Source organism: Panicum virgatum, chromosome 8N (assembly GCF_016808335.1).
Source record: "Panicum virgatum strain AP13 chromosome 8N, P.virgatum_v5, whole genome shotgun sequence".
In the NCBI taxonomy this organism is placed as follows: domain Eukaryota; kingdom Viridiplantae; phylum Streptophyta; class Magnoliopsida; order Poales; family Poaceae; genus Panicum; species Panicum virgatum.
Window position 1 is genome coordinate 9,166,459 of NC_053152.1, and position 19,489 is coordinate 9,185,947.

At 45.7% G+C, this 19,489-nt stretch overlaps 1 protein-coding gene across 7 annotated transcripts; it reads right to left on the bottom strand.

The window, feature by feature from the left end:
- Positions 1 to 2,917: 2,917 nt before the first annotated feature.
- LOC120684614 (disease resistance protein RPM1-like) lies at positions 2,918 to 15,805 on the bottom strand. 7 transcript variants are annotated; one of them, XM_039966487.1, is made up of 9 exons: positions 15,629 to 15,788; positions 15,362 to 15,447; positions 10,493 to 10,668; positions 10,130 to 10,388; positions 9,728 to 9,953; positions 9,500 to 9,620; positions 6,791 to 6,964; positions 6,444 to 6,606; positions 2,918 to 5,896 (listed from the first exon to the last, which is right to left on the bottom strand). In XM_039966487.1, exons 3-9 carry the CDS (start codon positions 10,643 to 10,645, stop codon positions 3,153 to 3,155), a joined length of 3,840 nt encoding a protein of 1,279 aa, XP_039822421.1. In that variant the 5' UTR covers positions 10,646 to 10,668; positions 15,362 to 15,447; positions 15,629 to 15,788; the 3' UTR covers positions 2,918 to 3,152. The 7 variants fall into 7 exon arrangements, with proteins under 7 accessions (XP_039822421.1, XP_039822422.1, XP_039822425.1 ...); XM_039966488.1 differs by having other exon boundaries at positions 2,928 to 5,896; positions 15,604 to 15,770; XM_039966489.1 differs by having other exon boundaries at positions 3,153 to 5,896; positions 15,674 to 15,805.
- Positions 15,806 to 19,489: the final 3,684 nt, after the last annotated feature.

Below are 19,489 nucleotides of genomic sequence, written 5' to 3' on the forward strand. Positions count from 1 at the left end.
ACAAAATATTCAGTTGACTAATCAAATTAACAAAGGTTCACATTGCAGTTGATGGTGCAGAGGCTGAGGGGCATTCTCAAAACAACCTCATATCTGCCGTCGGCTGTCACTTCTCCACGGGAACAGTCACTGAGCGCCTGAGATCAAGGATATTCTCATCACAATTCACAACTCCTGATCTGCAAACTTCACTCAGGGGACGGCCTTCTAAACTATGCGACATTGACAATGGCACCGGCGGGTTCACCACCAACTGTACTTGCCATGGTTACGAACCCAAACCCTCTTGAATCCCCAGTTTTTCTGTCAAACTCATATACGACCCTCGCATCCACAACTTTGCCATGCTTGCTAAAGAATCGTCGCAGCTGATTGCTGTCCATCTTCCGTGACAGGTTGCCCACGTATATTCTGAAATCAGCCCCAAATTGTTGGTTGGGCTTTGGGCTGCCTTTCTTTGTAAAGCCTCAACTCTGTCGCAAATCTCATGCGAGTGTACATGCAGACCAAGGTTACTTGTGCATTAGTGATAAGTTGATTTAGTTCGAACTGAAAAGTTATTAAAGATGACTTCATGTTTTTATTATCTGCACTTAATTACTATACCTCTGTTGTTGCAAAGACAGGTTGGGGCGTGAACCACATGGCAGCCTCGCAATTCCATTTGGCAGGCAACTGCTCCACAAATTCCGATGTGTCATCATGGAAGCTGTACGCCTGTACCTGTACCTGAACACCCGGCACCTCCCCAGCGCCGACTTGCTCCAGGTCCCCCGTAGAGCGGCCTCGTATCGATGAAGTACCCAGAACCTCCACTCATGCCAGGCTGCACGGCGTCCATGGCGAAGCTGCTGGGCCGCCCCAGGAAGAGGATGTGGTCGGCTAAGCTCTTGCCATCCCTCTTGACCCACGGCAGCTGACTGCCTGTCAGTTTCTCCTCTAGCAGCTCATACACCGACACCGACAGCGCACTAGCTCGCAAGGCTGTCAATGTCACTGGCACGACCATTGTCGTCCCCGATGTCTTCGTAGCACATGCTGTTTTTTTGAACCGAACGTATAGCACATGCTGTTATAGTCTTGACATGAGCACACACTCCAAGCAGCTCGCCACGAGACTCCACGGTGTACATCCGCGTTCAAACTTTTTGCTGGGCTCGTCAGGTATGTGCCCGCTCCAGTGGTCACCAATGGTGGTTTCAGTTTCAGACCGTGCCCGTGTCGGCACGATGGTCCAACGGCTCTCATGGTCATGGCACAGTATGATTTCGCCGTCATGGTATGTTACACAGCAGCTGTCCATGTCCCGATCGTAGGGCAGCAGGTACTGATTTGGTTGTACGGATTACCACACTACTGCCAAGCCGTAAAAGGCTAAAAGCGCCTTCATCAGACAGGAGCCACGCTGTCACTATTAGAAAACGGCACATTGGTCCACGCATGTTAGTATCAGTTGTACTTTGGTCCGGTATTAACGCCTCAATTTAATACCAGGTAGTGCGCATAGTGCCCATCGGAGCCATTTAGTACCGGCTGGCACTAAACTGCGCCACCGACGCCGGCTGGCAATGGGTAGCGCCAACTTAGTACCAGCTGGAGCCTACAACCGGTACTAAATGGCTCAGAAGATATTTAGTATCAGTTGGTGGCTCCAGCCAGTACTAAATGGAGTGCTCTAGTACCGATTCGAGCCACCAGCCGGTACTAATGGGCCACCTATAAATAAGCACTTTCTTCCTCCCGGAGCCCGAGCCAAGCATTTGACCGAGCTCAATTTTTTTTTCTCCTCATGGCGTTTTAGAGAGGAGGTGCTGCTATTTTTCAAGTTTTGTGGGGATTTCACTCATCTAACTGCGCCAAAGGTTTGCAACTTCATCCTCTCTTCTTTGATGGTGTTAATGCTTTGTTTCATACCCCGTAGTAAGAGAAATTTATGATTTTTAAAAATAGTGAGTGAGAATGAGCACAATTTCTTTGATTTAAGCATTGATTTTAGATGTATAGAACCGATGACTTAAAAATTTATGATTTCTTTGTTTCATAGCTGTTTCATGTTGTTTCCAGTAGATTCATTGCTGCTTCAAAAAAAACAATTTATCCTCCAGTGTTTTCTTGAAGTTCCATTCTACAACTGTCAGATCTCTAAATTCTTCCAATAAGTTGATAAATGCTAAAACAATCTTGACATTAGCAATGTTAGCATTGAGGCTGGATAGATGTGTTCACCATGCTTTAATGACTATCCTTAATTTCTTGAGTTTTGTTGTCATCACCTCTGCCATGTCAGACTAGGATGTGGGAAGGGACCAGGCATGAAGAATCACATCCATAAAGTGCTCATGTTCCATGAGATAATTTTCAAATCTGAATATTCCTACTTTTGGGGATATTTGTTCCAGCTGTCACTAGGTGAGGTACATGATTTGAAGTGATCAAGAAAAGATGGACATGATTGGACATGGCTGGAATTATTTGTATAGAAAGTGTGGAAACAATAATTCCAGAAAAGATGGATGTCCAATCAATGGAAGTGATCAAGAACCATAGTCCATCAAGAAGGGGAGGATCATGTTTATTGGTCCAAGTAAACTTTATGCCTTTGAGAGGTAATTCTACAACCCTTAAAGCACTGAACTAGGTGCTTTCCTTCTAAAGCATATAATGTTTTCACCTTAATTTTGATTTGGTCCAACTTTTATCATCAACATGTGGGCTTTGGTCCATCCCGTACGTGAGTCGGACCAGCCCTTCATCCGCATCTCGTTCACGTAAACCCCTACAAATTAATATGCGGAAAAATATACATATTCTTTGTCCGTAGCAACGCATAGGTATATAAGCCTAGTTAACTTAAATGTTGAATGTCTGCCTGTCTGGTACGATGTTGATCTTTCCCAATTACTCAGTAACCACAAAATTGCAAACCCTAAAGCAAGAAATAAACTCAGCACACATAGTCAATCTGAAAGCAATCCAAAAAACAAAACATCTTGAAGGCATTGCAAGCCAATGTTTCAAGACAAGTTGTTATACAGTCTTCAACTACAACCCAGATGGAAATGTAGTGCTCCTACTCGTTGTAAAAGGAGGACGATTAAAACTACAACATACAAAGTTCTGTGAACACGACCAGAAGTAACAATTTGGCTCTCCTAGATGTCAATCTTTAAAACGTGTTGCATCTTCTCGAACATTCTATTGTTGTGCCACTGACTTCTGAAGTTTCTGTGCAGGTTCAGCAGCCAAAGCCTCTTCAAGGAGCGAAGGGATTCCATGCCTTGAGGAACCTTATCTAGCCTCGCCAGTGATCCAATATACAGAGCTTCAATGCATGGAAGCGCTCCATCAGCAATCATCAGCTCGTTGACATCAGGCATGTGCTTCAGAACAAGCATCTTGAGTTGGGGAAACGATCCTGGAGAAAGAACCAGAGTCTTTGCACTGTAGATGTGATTGAAGCTCAGATATGTAAGGTTATATAGGTACGGTGCCAGCATGACCAGTGGATCCTCCCCTACTCTACACCAGCTTATGTCTAAATATTTGAGGCATGCCCCGTGAACACGGAATATCGGGCACTCCAGTGTTCCTTTGGCCCATTGCCCTATGATAATCAACTTTTGGAGTTTACGGGAAATCGGCTGGAGGGCCTCGAAGCAGAGCACCTCGTTCTCATCCCTTGCAGAAAGGAGCAAACTGGAAAGGACTGGCATATTTGAAATGGTGGCTAAAATATTTGCACAGTCAGCAGCACTTATGCTGTGGATCCACACACTTCTAAGCTGCATCAGTTTCTTCAGCTGCTCAGCCAAGCCCCTGCTGGCTTCCACTGTCTCGAGAGTCTGCAGTTCTTGCAAACTGGACAGATCCTTTGGTGCTTCCACTCCAAAGCGGTAGGGGAATTCTGACAAGTTGAACAGATCCTTAGGTACTTGTGCTCCAAAAATGTTTGGGAACACTGCTAAGTTCCCATCAGCACATCTATCAGCCATAAGGTGCCGTAGCTTCTTGACCTTACCGAGTCCTCTTGGTAACCTCTGTATTTTTGTTCCCTTGATGTCCAAAGTGAGGAGGTTAGATAGATTCACAACAGAGTCAGGGAGTAACTTGACCTTCGTGCGCCGCAAGCCAATGTAACGTAGGTTGAACAGAATCCCTATAGATGCTGGTAATTCAGTGACCTCAGAATCTTGTAGCTCGAGCACAGTAAGGTAGGTGGCTTCAGACAAAATTGATGACAACATGCCAGGGGAGGATGAAACTGTTCCAAGTGATACAAGAGTCCGAAGCTGGGGAAAATTAACTTTTATTGGAGTATTGTCTTTCCATCCATAAGATGACAGACGACGAACATCCTTATTCATCTGTATCATTCTTCTATAGTCATTTGCAGAGCCAAATCTCTCCTGTTTCGCAACAAGAACCAGATCTCGCATAATAGGATGCATCCTACAGGTTCTCACCCGTCCTTGCTCGTCATTATGCCCGATTACCAGAAGATTGCAGTTGATCAGCTCGGTGAGGTTCCTCTCAGCCACCTCCTCTGCTGTTTTGTTTCCCCTGCTCAGCACAAAGCCTTCTGCGATCCACATCTTCACAACGCTCTCACTGGAAATTAGGTAATCTTTAGGGAATAGACTGCAATACAAGAAGCAATTTTTGAGGTCCGCTGATAGGTCATGGTAACTCAAATTAAAAATTTCCCTGACATTGTCACTGTTCGATAGCTCAGTTTCTAACTGATCATACATTTGATTCCAGATGTGGTGTATCTGTGGCTGCAAAGACAAGAGGCTGCCTATTGATACAATTGCCACTGGTAAACCGTAGCACCTATCAACGATGGAAGTAGCAGCATGCAAAAGCTCCTTGGGGCACTCGTGGTCCTTGATATTGTAAAATGCCTTTCTGCAGAAGAGATCGAATGCATACTTACTGCTCAGAGGCTGGAGCTCAAGGCGACGTGTTGGGGGAGCAAGAGTAGCCACGTCAGTCTTTCGTGTCGTGATGATGATGCGACTTGCCTCCACATTGCCGAATGAGTAACACAATTTAAAGTACACATCTTGATCCCAGACGTCATCCAACACAATCAAACATTTCCTATGTTTGAGGATTTCCTTTATTTCTTCTTTCAAATCACTTACATCCATACCGTTAATGTGAGTTTGCAGATGTTTCACATCGTCAATCTCCCAGAGTAGCTTCCTCAACAGGGCATCCATAGTGTACGTCTGGGACACAGCCACCCACACGCGAGCAGGAAATTTTCTCTTTTCACGTTCGTAAACATTTGCAACAAGGGCAGTTTTCCCCAATCCGCCCATACCTGACACCGTTATCACCTTGCTGTCTGGCTCATCAGAATACAGCCATTCGGTGAGCATTCTTCTGTTATCTTCAATCCCCACTAGATCTTCGTCTTTAACAAATTCTGATATGCTGACCTGAGACCGCTGTGTTTCCATCTCAGGATCATGCCGGGGTAGCTGCAAACACTGATGCTTGAGCTTGACAACCTGCTTGGTCTTATTCTGTATCGCGGCTACCTCATCAGCTATTTCACTGAACACAATGATATATTGTGCTTCCGTGAAGTACTTTATAAGGAAAAATTCATTCTCCATTCGGAAACAATAATATAGGTATTTGTCCATCAAGTCCTCAACACGGATGATCAGTTTCCGCAATTCCCGAATCCAGCCATTGACTTCATTTGTGAGGTTGGACATGGCTGTCTTAGTCATCAGGACTGCGAGTTGATCCCTTACTTTCTGAATATTGACTTCGAGGCCCCTTAGTCTACTACTACCTTTTGCAGAAAGTTTTGCCACCACAATCTTGGTAGTTTTATCTGCTAAAACTGCATCAATCTTCATAATAGCAAGGAATAGCCCTGAAGAAGAAGAAAAGTAATGCAGCATGTTACATTTTAGAAAAAATCACATTTCAAACCAAAAGGTACCAGCTATACTCATATCGCACTCAATGGTAAAGTTCAATTTTCTACCCTGGACCCCTTCTGTTCGTACACTAGCTGTTAGGGTCATACAAGAAGAAATCAGGGTCAGTTTATCACTACCTGTCAAATGGAATTTCTTTTTCTGTTGAAAACAGCCAGTCTGGACCACTAATTAATTCACTCACGGTTACTAGTAAATTAGTGGCCTGCGTATATATTTGGTTGACCAAACCATCAATTTATGTTCCACAACCTTCTTTTTCTTTATCTTTAACAAATTAATTTATGGAATAAATTGAGCACCCGTGGTGCGTCGGGGACTAAAACCCAAGTGGATAGATCCCATCAAAATGAACCTGACCATTTAAGCAGTTCGGGTTTATGTCCCATCCACTGAAAGGCAATACACAAATAGGACCAGTGTAAAGGTCACTTCCAAGTATTATTGACATGCTAAATAAAGCTAGCTAGCTGTACGTACCTGGGATATAGGGTGCTCTTGGACCGGTAATCATGTGTAATACCCGAGGAGATGGTTCTTCTTCTGACATAGATGGTAGGCCATCCCGAGGAGTATCACGAGTAGTTATATGTGAAGGCACGGTGCTATCTTCTGGGTCGGATAAAACTGTTATCTCTTCTACCTGATAAAATTTTGAAGGCCGGAATTATTGTTTCTCCAGTTCTTTGCAGGTATTACAGCAATTTTATTATTGTTTCTCCAGTTCTTTGCAGGTATTACAGCAATTTTAGGAGCTTATTTGTTTTACCAAAAGGGGTGCAATATGATGAAGCTAATATGACAGTCGGTGCCAGCTAGCTAATTACCTGTGCCACGTTGGTTTCTGTTTCAGTAAGCTTCTGGATTATACGGTCCATAGATGGTCTGTTCTTTCGCTCTCGGTCTGTGCAGTCTATGCATATCTCAGCGCATAATTTTACTTGTTCCAATAATGTGTTTGGCGATGACATACCCAACCTCTCCCTCCAGCTTTCCACTACCTACAAAATTACAAAGGCTAGTAAGGCTATGAGCACCAGTACATAAAGGGTCATTGGTCTAGCATATTAGTCCCGGCCACCATTGCGTTCAGGACCAAATGAAGATTGTAGTGTCAGGTCCAACGGCTAGACGGTGCGCGGGAGCTTTAGTCCCGGTTGGAGCTACCAACTGGGACTAAAGTGTCCTTCACGTGTTAGTTTAAAAAGCATCTGATGCAAGCTAAAGTGTCCTTCACGGAACACATCTATATCATTGTCTGGCTGCTTCGGGCAAAAAAATAATCATGGTGAGTAAAAGATACCTACACTTCTGACATAGATAGGGAGGTAGGTTGTAGATGGTGAGGGTGACCGGCTAAGTGTTGTGGTAGCTGGCGGATTCATCCCATCGGCACTTAGTGCGAACCTGACGTTCCTAGCCTCATCACCAAACTCCTTCGGGAACTTGGCATTGAAACTCTTTCACTGCTTGCCATCAGAGGGGTGTCATAGCTTGGATCGCCCTTGATGCGTTCTGCCGATGCATGCCATGACATCAGCTTGGCATCCTCTTGGTTCCCGAATAGCACATGCAGGCGATCGATTACGGGAGGTACCACACTGACAGTGTAGGACTTTTCCTCTACATGTAGCCCTCTTCATCCTCATCCTCAGGAAACGGGATCTGCTTGGTTGTCTTCTTCTTCTGCCTTGTCTTGCGTCCTTCGTCATCCACGTCCGTGCGACAACCGGCGTTCCTCTTCTAACGACTTGCGCCGTAGTGCGGGCAGCTCTGCAAGATCTCGTACTTGCCCTGATATAAGATACAGTGGTTATTGCATGTATTGAACTTTTTAAGCTTCATCGCCACTGGCCAAATCTTCCTCTTCGCTCGATAGATATTGGCGGGCACCTTGTTACCCTCTGGGTATGTATCAACAAGCATACATAACAGGTCGTTGAAGCTAGTGTCGGACCACCCATGGTGAGACTTCAACAGCAGCAGCAACTAGAGGTTAAAACGCAACACTGTCCAATGCTTCGGACAATCCTTATATAGTGGATCAATTGCCATCTACTTCATCTCTTTGAAATTCTCCAGCCACTTCGAATTCCCAAACAGAACGTCATCTTGATCCATACGTTTAGCAACATTTTCAAAAATCTTTGCATCTTCAGGCCCAAAAAATCGCCCTCCTTACCATCCCCACCACCATCATTGCCTCCCATGTCTTGAAGAAGATCATCAATGTTGATATAATCGCGATTCGCACTATTGCCGCCCGCTACTGCTATTGATGATGAGGGTTGTTATCCTCTTTCATTCACCAACGATGGTGTCAAAGAGTTTTGTTCAGATGCACCGGTGACACTCGGATCTGCTTCGCCGTGAAACTTCCAGACGGTGTAATTCTTGACAGAACCATAGTGGATCAAACGGGATTGCACCACGTTATCTTTGTGGAGAAGTTTGTTCTGGCAGCTAATGCACGGAAAAATGGTGCGCTTCCGACCCAGACTCACATGATGCTTTTTTGCAGCGGCAATAAAATTTCTCATATGATGCAAGAAAGACATATCGTTGCCAACCCTCTGTAACTTGTACATCCACTCTTCCCTTAGTAACGTGTCTATGAACGCAACCGTGCATACACAACGAGAAATTAAGTCATATAAGCTCTAGATCCGGTTTTCTCTCTCCTCCGTTTAGATCTAGATCTAGAAGAAAAGCAATTGTTTCATATAAAAGAGAGAAGATGAGAGTTGGAGAGTAACAAATCTATCTCCTGCGGTGCCCCCTTCACCAAATCTAAGGGCAAAACCTCCCCCTCCCCCCCAAACTGACCAATTTTCATCTTTTGAGGTCAAAACACGAAAATATGAAGGAGCTGTGGGGAAGAAGGATGCTGGAATGTTACTTATAGAGAACTTAACTGAGGCGGGCGCCTTAACCAAACCACCTCAGTTAATGCTTCATTAACCGAGGCGGTACTCCATAACACAACCATCCCGGTTAATGAAGCATTAACTAAGGCGGTTTGGTTATGCCGTCTGCCTCGGTTAGCGAATTAGCCGAGGTGGTTGCACGGCCGGCGGCCCGGCCACCATTAACTGAGGCAAGCTGCCAGCCTGCCCGCCTCCGAGCCCATTTTAAAAGGTCGTGATTAATGGAATTTTGGAGTAGTGCTATTCATTAGCAGTGAAAATACATGTTATCATCCATGATATATAAAACATATTTTATTCCTATTGTAAAATTACACCAAGACTAAACATTATGCAGGATTACAACCAACTCCCCTACATATAAATAAGTGAGTCATTTGAAATAATCAAATCCTTCAAAAAAATGTACAGTGAGGTAAAATATTGTAAGAGTAAATTTGAGCCAAATCTTTTAATTCATTTTCAAATGTTTAATTTCAATTTGTAAAGCTAAGCAGATGTACAAAGTTTACATATTTGATTATACATAATCCCAAAAACCACTTATTTATAACCAAATAGAGTAACAAAATTATTTCCATGTAGTGTTTCATTATAAATTGTTCTTACATTCTCAACCGGGGAATGACCTTTCTGTCCTGTCAGTAACTCCGCGAATATAACACCAAGACTATATATGTCTGACTTGAATGTGATGACTCCATCGTAGCGTTCTGGTGCCACATATCCCCTGCATAAAATTGGTATTATGTCAATGCTTAATGTGCAAAAGGGTTCGACACAAATCTTTCCAACCTAAAGATTAAAAAAGTTTCTAAAGAGGAGAAACAAGCTTACATGGTTCCTTGTACTTTTGATGTATTAATAACCCGGTCTTTCTGTTCATTAAACCACCTTGAGAGACCAAAGTCACAAATTTTTGGCACCATGTTATCATCAAGTAGTATGTTGGCAGGTTTGAGATCTAAGTGGACTATACTATTTTCATGAAGGTAATGCAACCCTTCACAAATTCCCTTGATTATTTTATAGCGCTCTTTCCAGTTTGATCGACAAGATGCATCTACAGAGCCAAAATTTAAAAAAAATTGGGATGTTGTTTGGCATCCTCGAAGCCATTTGAGCTTCGGATGGTAAAGAAAGTAATGACAGGAAAAATCACGTTCCACATGAATCGTACCATCGATATAACCTAAAGAAAATAATGACGGAAAAAATTACTTGCCACCTGAATCTTACCATTGATATAAGCATGCAAATCCCCGTTACGCAAATATTCAAAGCAGAGCAACCTGTGTCTAACATCTGCAATGACAAAATTTCCCTCGTATGGTTCCTTTTTCCCATGCGTATTAGCACAGAATCCCAGAAATCGTACTATATTTTTATGTCTCACCCTCAACAAACAAAGAACCTCTCTTTGGTACTTAGTCTCATCCATATCAATCAGGGGCGATAGCTTCTTCACAGCAACTATCCCACCATTTTTAAGTAACCCCTGTAATTAAAAGTCAGACATTGCCTTTACAGCAAGAATAAGATTTTATATGAAGAGTTTATATCATTTCCTTGGGTAGTTGAGAGTTCCCCGTACAGTCATACCTTGTAAACCACACCAAATCCACCACTACCGATGCGCAGATCATCAGAGAAATCCCTCGTGATCGACTTTAGAAGTGATATTGGCAGATCCGTAGGCTCAGCACTTTCATTAAGTAGCATGCCCTCCAAGAGAGTACTAGCTTCAAAATCCATGTGTAATTATATATAATAGTAACCTTGAAAAAAGAGCCAGAATTAATAATGAGGCCAATGAACTTGTTGTGAAGTAGGGAAGATAGAATTACAGAACCACATATATGATGTTAGTTCTAATCTTCCTGTGCAATATGTTTCACAAATTGTTTACTAAACAAAAGGAAATAAGCATATGATTAATGTCGTAACTTTCTTTTTCTTTCATTTTTCAGTTATTGAAATGTCGATGATACACTATAAACATGGTCTAATACATCAGTACGTGTGGATACACATTTAATTCCATTTTAACATGGTGGATTAATTATCTTGCATAGGGCATCATCTACTTCCATTGCTCATTTTCATATTTGGCGTGTAGAACCACTGATGACACACTATAGAATGTTTGGTCCTCCATAGTATTATGAAACTGCTGCATGGGAACAAAAAGAGAAGATGAAGAAAGACAAGAAGCTAGAGCCTTTTTACAGCCCTTGTGTGGAAACGCATATTTAGATTGGCTTCTGAACCTAGAACAGGTGCAGACAAAACCCACGTTGGGTTCATTAAAAAGTTTAGCCCCATTTTGCATATCATTGTTATAGGACTCCACCTCTCCATAAATCTGATGAGGGCATGGTTCCCAAGTTATATAAATTAGATATCAACAAAGAGGAGCATTTGACTACATTGTCTTTGTGCTTTTATTTAGTTTTGTTTTATGTAGTAACGTGATTTCACAATTCATGGGAGGTACTTAAAGGTACCACCAAATTATAACTATATTATTTAGTACATAGGTCCCAAGTGTAAGAAAATAGAATTGGTGTATAATGGATGATTGTATTGCCTCATGGGCGGATTATATAGGAGTACATTGCTTAGGGGACAAGTAGCCTCATTTAGAGATAAGGCAGGCCGGGATTACACAATTCTAATCTACCATATCTGGATATATCCCAAGATACTCTAACATTCCCCCACAGTCACAGTGGGAGCGGCGTGGCCGGTGAGACTGGAGAATGAGAAGAAACCGAAGGCTAAAAGCCAACGAGCTGACATCCCCTGCAATCACAACGGCCGATGCGTCGCGGATGCTAAGGCTAGAGGTTGCTCAAGCAAGGCGGTAGCCCTTTGTGCCGATGTCGAGGTAGCCGAGCATGAGGACAAGTAGTTGTGGTTGAAGATGTCGTGCGTAGAGTAGCCATGGCCGACGTAGCTGTCGAGGTAGCTGAGGATGAGGGAGCCGCACATGAAGCCAAGGGCGCACCATGGTGGGCACCAAGGGTGGTGGCGCAGAAGATAAAACACCATAGACGAAGATGGCTACGCATCGAGGTAGTCGTCGGGGAGGAAGATCGATGTGGAGGACGAGGTCAAGGCTGTCGTGGCAACGCTTGTGCCGGGTTTCCCGAGAACGCGTCGAGGATGAGGATAGGTACTGATGTTGCCAATGCCAGACGTGCAAGGTAGAGGGTACAACCAGACACGCCATTGTCTGTGGAAACAGCAGAGAAGGCCTCCATAACGGTCATAGTTGTAGAAGAACAAAGCGGTAGAAGTGTCAATGCAGTCTGCTTGCTGGAGTAGATGAAGTAGTCGGGGAAGAGATGGTGATGCTGGTGATGAGGTTGTACTAGATGAAGCGAGGAGGTTAACCAAGATATTCCGACTGAAGGCCGAATGATCCGGATAGCGCGAGAATGGGAGCTCAAAGAAGACGGTGAAGAACTCAAATAGCCTGAACAAGACCATGCGTGCAGGACGCATAGTCAACAACGAAGATGTGGACATGGTCGGCGGCGGTAAGGATGCAATGGCAGAGGAGACCACGGTCCACGGTTGGCGCCACTGCTGGGAAGAGGCACATAGTATAAGGATGGACGTCACGGGAACTGGGTGGATCACGCACGTCGGTTGATCAGATTGAGTATGCGCGAGGTGAGATGACGATGGGTAAAGTTGGCAAAGGCGTCCCGATCGGTAGGGGGACAATGAGTCGGTGGAGGACGACATGTGGGGCCAGACGACGAGGTGGGTGGTGCAGATGGGCGTCCCCTAGGGAACCGTCCATCTTGCCATGCCACACAGTCATAGACAAGGAAGAAGCTGACGATGTCGATGCCAATGTCGATGTAGAGGCATGACGTCAACGAGCAGTAAGCTACTCAATCCTGATCTCTGATCGGGCGAAGAAAAAAACAGCAACAACAAATGTGTATAGACCGTCAGGATGCACATAGCCTTGAGTCAAACCATGGGAGTATCAGCGTGCAGGAGATGCGCCGTGGGAGATGACCAGCAGCGCGCGGAAGGCAGGGCACGACGAGAGGCAACGGAAGGTGTGGTATAGGATCTGAAACACTAGACTCGTGATACCATGTTGCAGAACAGAATTGGTGTTTAATGGATGATTGTATTTGTTGAGCCTCATGGGCGGATTATATAGATCGAAGTAAATTGCTTAGGGGGCAAAATATCCTCCCTTAGAAATAAAGCAAGCCGAGTTTTACACAATCTTAATCTACTATATCTGGAGATATCCCAATATACACTTGCACCAAGTTTTAGTCATTCACTTGGTATAATTGTGTAGGGGTGCAAATAGGTGCCCCTTAGGGTATCCATTACTTCTCTTTAGTTAAAAAAATTGTAGTAGTTTCTCACAATGAGCTTCTATTTTGAAAAATTAGTACAAATTTTTTAACTAAAGAGGGGCCGTGGATACCCTTAGGGGCACCTCTTTGCACTGGTACAGTCTTCTTGAAAGCATCTTTGTTGTCCCGCATAACAATAAAATTGATATTGGACACCGAATTTTGCACCTATGCTTTTTCGAGTGAGGAATTCACCTGTTCTATCGTGATATGTTGAAAGATATGATCATTTGATCGGCTGGAATACCAAAAGTTGATTTTTTGCAGGCACATCGGGTTTTCTTAAAGGTTTTTTTATCCGTGCCATTACAATTTTCGAAATTCTGAGATATGCCATTACAATTCACCTATTTTGAAACTTGTCATTACAATTCTTTTCTTCTTTGATCCATGTCATTTTATACGTTTTTGATGCTCTTGGACCCACTCGCAGACCCACATATTTTTGTATGGCCCAAAATACCCTTGTTGCTTCTCTCCTTACTCACTGACATGTGGGGCCCGCACATCAGCTTCTCCTTCAACCTGCCGTGCTTCATCTTCCTTCTACCTCCAACACAGGGGCGAATCTCCCGCCCTCTCCTTCATTCTGTGCTTGGTGCCATCATTGTATAGCACGTGTGGTGTTGTTCACAGTAATGAACAGTACAAATGCCTCCCTCCCCTCCGACCCCAAACCTAGACCTTGGATGGTGCTGGGCCGGATCCGGCCTTCTCCTTGTTGGATCGGGGCCTACTTGGTCCGGATCTGGTCGCCCCCAGCGGGGTTCGCCGCCCTCCCGTGTGGCCTTGCTCCGGGCGGCGCCGGTGGGGCGTGTGCCCTTTTTCAGTCGGCCCTACTCCTAGTGACGGCGGTTGAATGGGAGGGCGTGGGCGCTTGGCTACACTGTCGTCGCCGCTTACCTAGGGGGCCGCTGCCGCCGATGCCCGGGGCGATCGTCTCTTGTGCCGCTGCACAGGGGCGCTCCGTCTTGCCCCTTCTCGGGTTGTGAGGTGTCGGCCTCAGGTCGCACCTGTTCTGGTGGCCTTGCACAGCGGGGTTGGTTGCGCTGTCGCGGAGTTTCTACCCCACACAGCGGCGCTCGGTGGCGCCCATCGGTTTCTTCGGCTCCATGAGGGAATGGGGTGGTCATCAGGATGTGCAGGTTCTCGGATGAAAATCTCGCTCGGTCTTCGAATGTTGCTGGTAACGATGGTGCCATGGTGCATCATTCTCCTTCTTGAAGGCGTTGTTATGAGGATCTCAATCTCCAAGGATAGCTCCAGATAAAAATCGAAGAACTGATTGGTTCGGGCGATGGTGGTCTCTTTGATGTTGCTTTCGTGCTGGGGCGTTGCTATGGAGTCCTTGGGAGGGCCATCTTAGTCAGTGTGGTGGGAAGAAGAGAGTTGACAAGCAACAGTTGATCCGGACATCAAGTTTCTAAGTAGACAAGAGATGTGATGGATTGGTGTTTCGGCGAAGATGTTGAAAGGTTAGAGCGGAAACGAAGAAGAAGATTGAGGCTTAGCCTTCTAGCATTCTTGCTTTATTTTCTAGCTTTTCCCCTTATTTTGTGAAATCTCTCATTTGAGGTTTAGAGTCTAAAAACTCTTGTACCGTTGACTGTATATATTCACCGTATGGATATAGAGGCCGGGTTAATCTTTTATTAAAAATGAGCAATAGAATTTCACTAGTGCTGTTCACATTCCCAATTGGGCCGACCGTGGAGCCAGGTCAGTCCTAGACCATAACACATGCTTGCCCACAGAGTGACCCCTGGAACAGGTCTAAAGTTCTAAACGAGATTACAGTTCTTTACCCTCACAAAGCGCAGGCACACTGGAGTGGCTCTACAGCTATTGGCTGAACATCCATTGGGGAGACGGAAGGAGAGGAGAGACTTGAGTAAAAGAAAGAGGACAGAGGAAAGACTCTGAACTCGAACATGAATAGGATTATGTCCATAAGGACCCTTCCTAACGGAGCTACTCAGTTCTAGTTGTAGTGGATCAATAGCAATTCACCACCAACAGACGAATGGACAAAATTCCATTAGATGAGGACTGAGGAGGGCAGTATTGTGGGTACCTGCTGGACTGATGCAGCCTGTATCCCTGATGATGGCCTTCTAACAGTGAGATCTCAGAACCCTGGTTCCAAGAAGATGCAAAAATCTGGAGAGCGGCGGAGGGGGGAACAGAGAAATTAAGGTAAACAGCTAATTAGAAAGATTAAGTGAGGGGCGGAGGGGGAAACAGAGAAACGATGAAGCAATAAGCAACCAGAACAGAGAAATCAAGATGAGTCGCTCTAAAAATATCTAAGCTTACAGCAGAAATCGGCAGATGGGCGCACCTGTAAGCAATGGGACGAGATGGTGAAGGAAGCATGGATAGGAACCTGATAGCAGCGAGACCAGATCTGGAGTCATGCCTGCCGCACCTGTTAGGCCGCATGCTGCCGCTTTCAGGCTTGCTGTGCTGTGGGGCTGGCGAGTGCAGGACGCTGAATCAGTCGAGCTTGAGAACAAATGGATGATAGGAAAGGTCGTACCTCTGCTGGCCCCACCAGCACGTGCCTCTGAATCAGTCGAGCTTGAGAACAAATGCATTTAGTTTTGTTTGGACAGAAGTACACGCAATGTTTTTCTTTAGAAAATAATGCATTGTCACGTTATTAGCTAAACCAGTATAGGAGCATACCCTTCCTTAGATTATTTATGTTCCTATAACTTAATTTTTTCATACTCGTCCAAACTCGTACCTTGTATAGCTTTTTCTGTGTTTTCAATCCTGTATCTAACTGCATTCTTACGAAAGTCTTATGTTTGTCCTATTTCTATGTTTTCACAATCCTATGTCCAAAAGTAGAGAGAGAGAATTATCGAAGGAGAAGACCGATGTGCACATGGGCAGAAGTGTTTGAACATTGAGGGCCTGTTTGCCGGCTTTTTTTTTGTTATCATGCGGCTCGCTGGCTAGGCAGCACCATCTAGCTCCAGGCTGATGAAAACCAACGCTTGGGATTGTTGCCCGAGCCAGGCAGTTTTTCCAAGGTCCCAACCAAACAAGCCCTCTAGGCTGATGAAAACCAACGATTGGGATTGTTCTCAGAGCGAGGCAGTTTTTCCAGAGTTCCAACCAAACAAGTCCTGACACTTGGGTGTATATTTTTTTCATCTCAAATTCAATTTCAAAACAAAATTGAGTATCTGAGTCTGAACTTGAACATGAAAAGGATTATCTCCATAACGACACTTCCTAACGGAGGTACTCAGTTCTAATACATCAATAGCAATTCATCACCAGCTTAGCTAGCCGGCCCGGCCTGCCCCAGAGCATCCCAGCCCGCCGAGCCCACCTGCCGGCCGAACGTCGCGCGCACCCCGCTTAGCGCGCAGCCCGACTCACCTCGAGCCTCACCCCGATCATCCTCACCTCTGCCACTGACGACCTAGCCCCACTCGCCAACGCCTCATGTTCCCCTTTCTCCTTCCCCACGACACTGCTTCACATGCTCCGCGCCACGCCACATCGCTCCACGCCACAGGATGGCAACGGTCGCGCCTGCCTACCTGCTCCCACTAGCATCATGCCTACCCCCATTCACCTCCTGTTGTCGTCCACCGAGCCCTGCGCGCCTCCCAGCAACCGCCCGTGTGCGCTCGCACCCCTCTCGTGCAAACCCTAGCCACCCGGCTGCCCAATGCACGCCACATAGCCCCACACCATGATCGTTCCATCAGCGTCATTCCTCGACGTCCGAGCCCGCTTCAAGCCCTAGCCTCGCTTATAAAGCACCCTAGCGGAAATTTTCCCCTTACGTTGCCACCGCAGAGAGAGGCGAAGAGGAAGGGAAGGAGGAGGCCACAAGGAGGAGGGCCGCCACTGCCGAAGCTCCATCACGCCCGTGCCCCCTTACGTCTTCATCGGTGAAGCAGCACTGCAGGGCACGACATCAACCGTTTCCCGCCTCACCTCGCAACTGCATCGATCCGTCTTCTTCGAGCCACACGGTAGGTCCTCGCCCATGCCCGCCACCCCTCTTGCTGCCGGCCGTTGGCTAATGAACCATCCATAGGAGCCCTAGGACTTGCCCCTTGTGTACCACATTTGTGCAGGCACTAAGCCACGTCATCGCCTCGTTCGCCTTCCAGCCCTGCGCCACTGCAGACCGGCCTTTCTGAAGTGCCACACACATAGTGGCCGCGTTACGGTCTCGTCTTCCCGAGCATCCGCGCGCGCGCCAACCCGCCCCTAAGGCCACCATGCATTCGTAGCTAGACCTTAGACTGCGCCGCTGTAGCCCGTCGCCGTGGACTAGGCATTCTTGGACCCGCACGCCGGCGCCTAAGGCCGGGCCTTTGCCTCGCCTTAACACTAGACAAAGCCGCCGCCCTATCCCTGTCTTGCTACCGGACCGCGAAAGGCTTGCCACCATTGCGACATCGCGGCACGGTACGTGAGAGCGCCTCTACAGCATTTTGCCGAGCGCTATGTGGTCGTCCAGCCGCTGCACACCACAACCACACACCAGCCACACTAACGCATGCACACAAGCCAAGCCACGGATCTGGGCACGACCGCGTTAGATCCGGCAGACGCTGATGACCGGGTCCCACAAGCTAGTGAGAGGAAGACACCGACAGATGGGCCCCACTTGGCAGAATGAGGAGAAGGTGAGAGAGAGAGGTTTGGGTCGTGGTCCGATCTGACGACTTGGGCTGACCTGCTTCGACACGTCGAGCCAGCTTGCCTTGAACCGAATCTAGTCCAGCTCCTTGAGCCATGTACCGAGCCGCAGCCTACCAAGCCGAGCCGCCTGTGACCCGGCTGCCCTGTTGCAGGCCAAGCCAAGAGAAAACCCGAGCTAGACCGAGTTGGGCCCGCTAAGTCTACCCAACAAAATCGGCCCTCTAACCAAGCCGTCCTATTCCTTTTCTTTTTCCCTCTAATACCAACTGACATGTGGTTCCCACCTGTTGGTGAGACCCAGAGAATGACCTATGGCCACTGACCGTGGAGATATTTTGACGGTCTAATTCGGCCCATTTTGACCGTCAACTCCGGCATGAAAAACATGCGTAGAGATGCAATATATGGTAGCATAGGATTAAAAACTAATGAATTCCACAAATGCTGGCACTACAAAAAATATGTTAATCCATGACAATTAAATTTCGTTATAGATCACTAAAAAACCGTCATAAAACGATATCTATGACGATCTCAAATTGCGTCATTTATTGAGCGTCATAAATTACACCTCGTGACGTTCCTTAAATTTTCGTCACAAATTACTTGATCCCTGACGTTTTGAAACTGTCATAAAATGTCTCCGGGCCCCTAAAGCCCAACCCAAACCCATTTTTTATGACGAAAGTAAACGTCACAAACAGTATAATTTTCGTCACGAATTCAATTGCCATGTCACATATTGATGACATGGCGAATGACGTAGCTGTTGACATGACGATGACATGGATGACAATGATGATATGTAAATTGACGCGTACGATGACATGGCTGCTGACATGGCAGGTGACGTGGCAATCGACATAGCACGTGACATGGCAAGCGACGTGGCAGGTGACGTCAACAGCACATCACATGAGTAAATGGCCCAATTCAGAGTGGGACACTAAGTTGGGCCTAATTTCAGCCCAAGATTTAGCTTTATACACAGCCCATTTATTAAAAATGAAGTTCCAACCCAAAATTCACAATAAGCTATTCAAGCCCAAATTCACATGAATAAGGTTTCCATCACATATATTTCCATCTATCAAAACTAGTAGTAACATTCCAAGACAACATTGACTAGAAACAACAAAAGGTAGGTTTCATCAAGAATAGGAACCAGCAGTAGCAAAGTTTGATTCCTGCGGAAGTTGAAGTTCCACCAAAAGCCAACAAAATAGAAAGCTGCAGTAGCAAAGTTTATTTGATTCTTACAAAGTTGAAGTTCTACCAAAAGCTAACAGAACACCATTGCACCTGCACAGCAAAACTCAAACAGATTAGAGTCACGGTATAAAGATGAGTAGATCAAAAGTGAGCTATTTGTCAGGCAACATGAAACAATCATAAATAATCTGAGCAGACCACCAACTGAATGACACCCAGCAGCTGCTTTACTACTGATTTTGGTATTGTAGTACATTTCGTTGTTACTTGACAAATAATATCTAATTATGAACTAATTATGTTTAAAAAA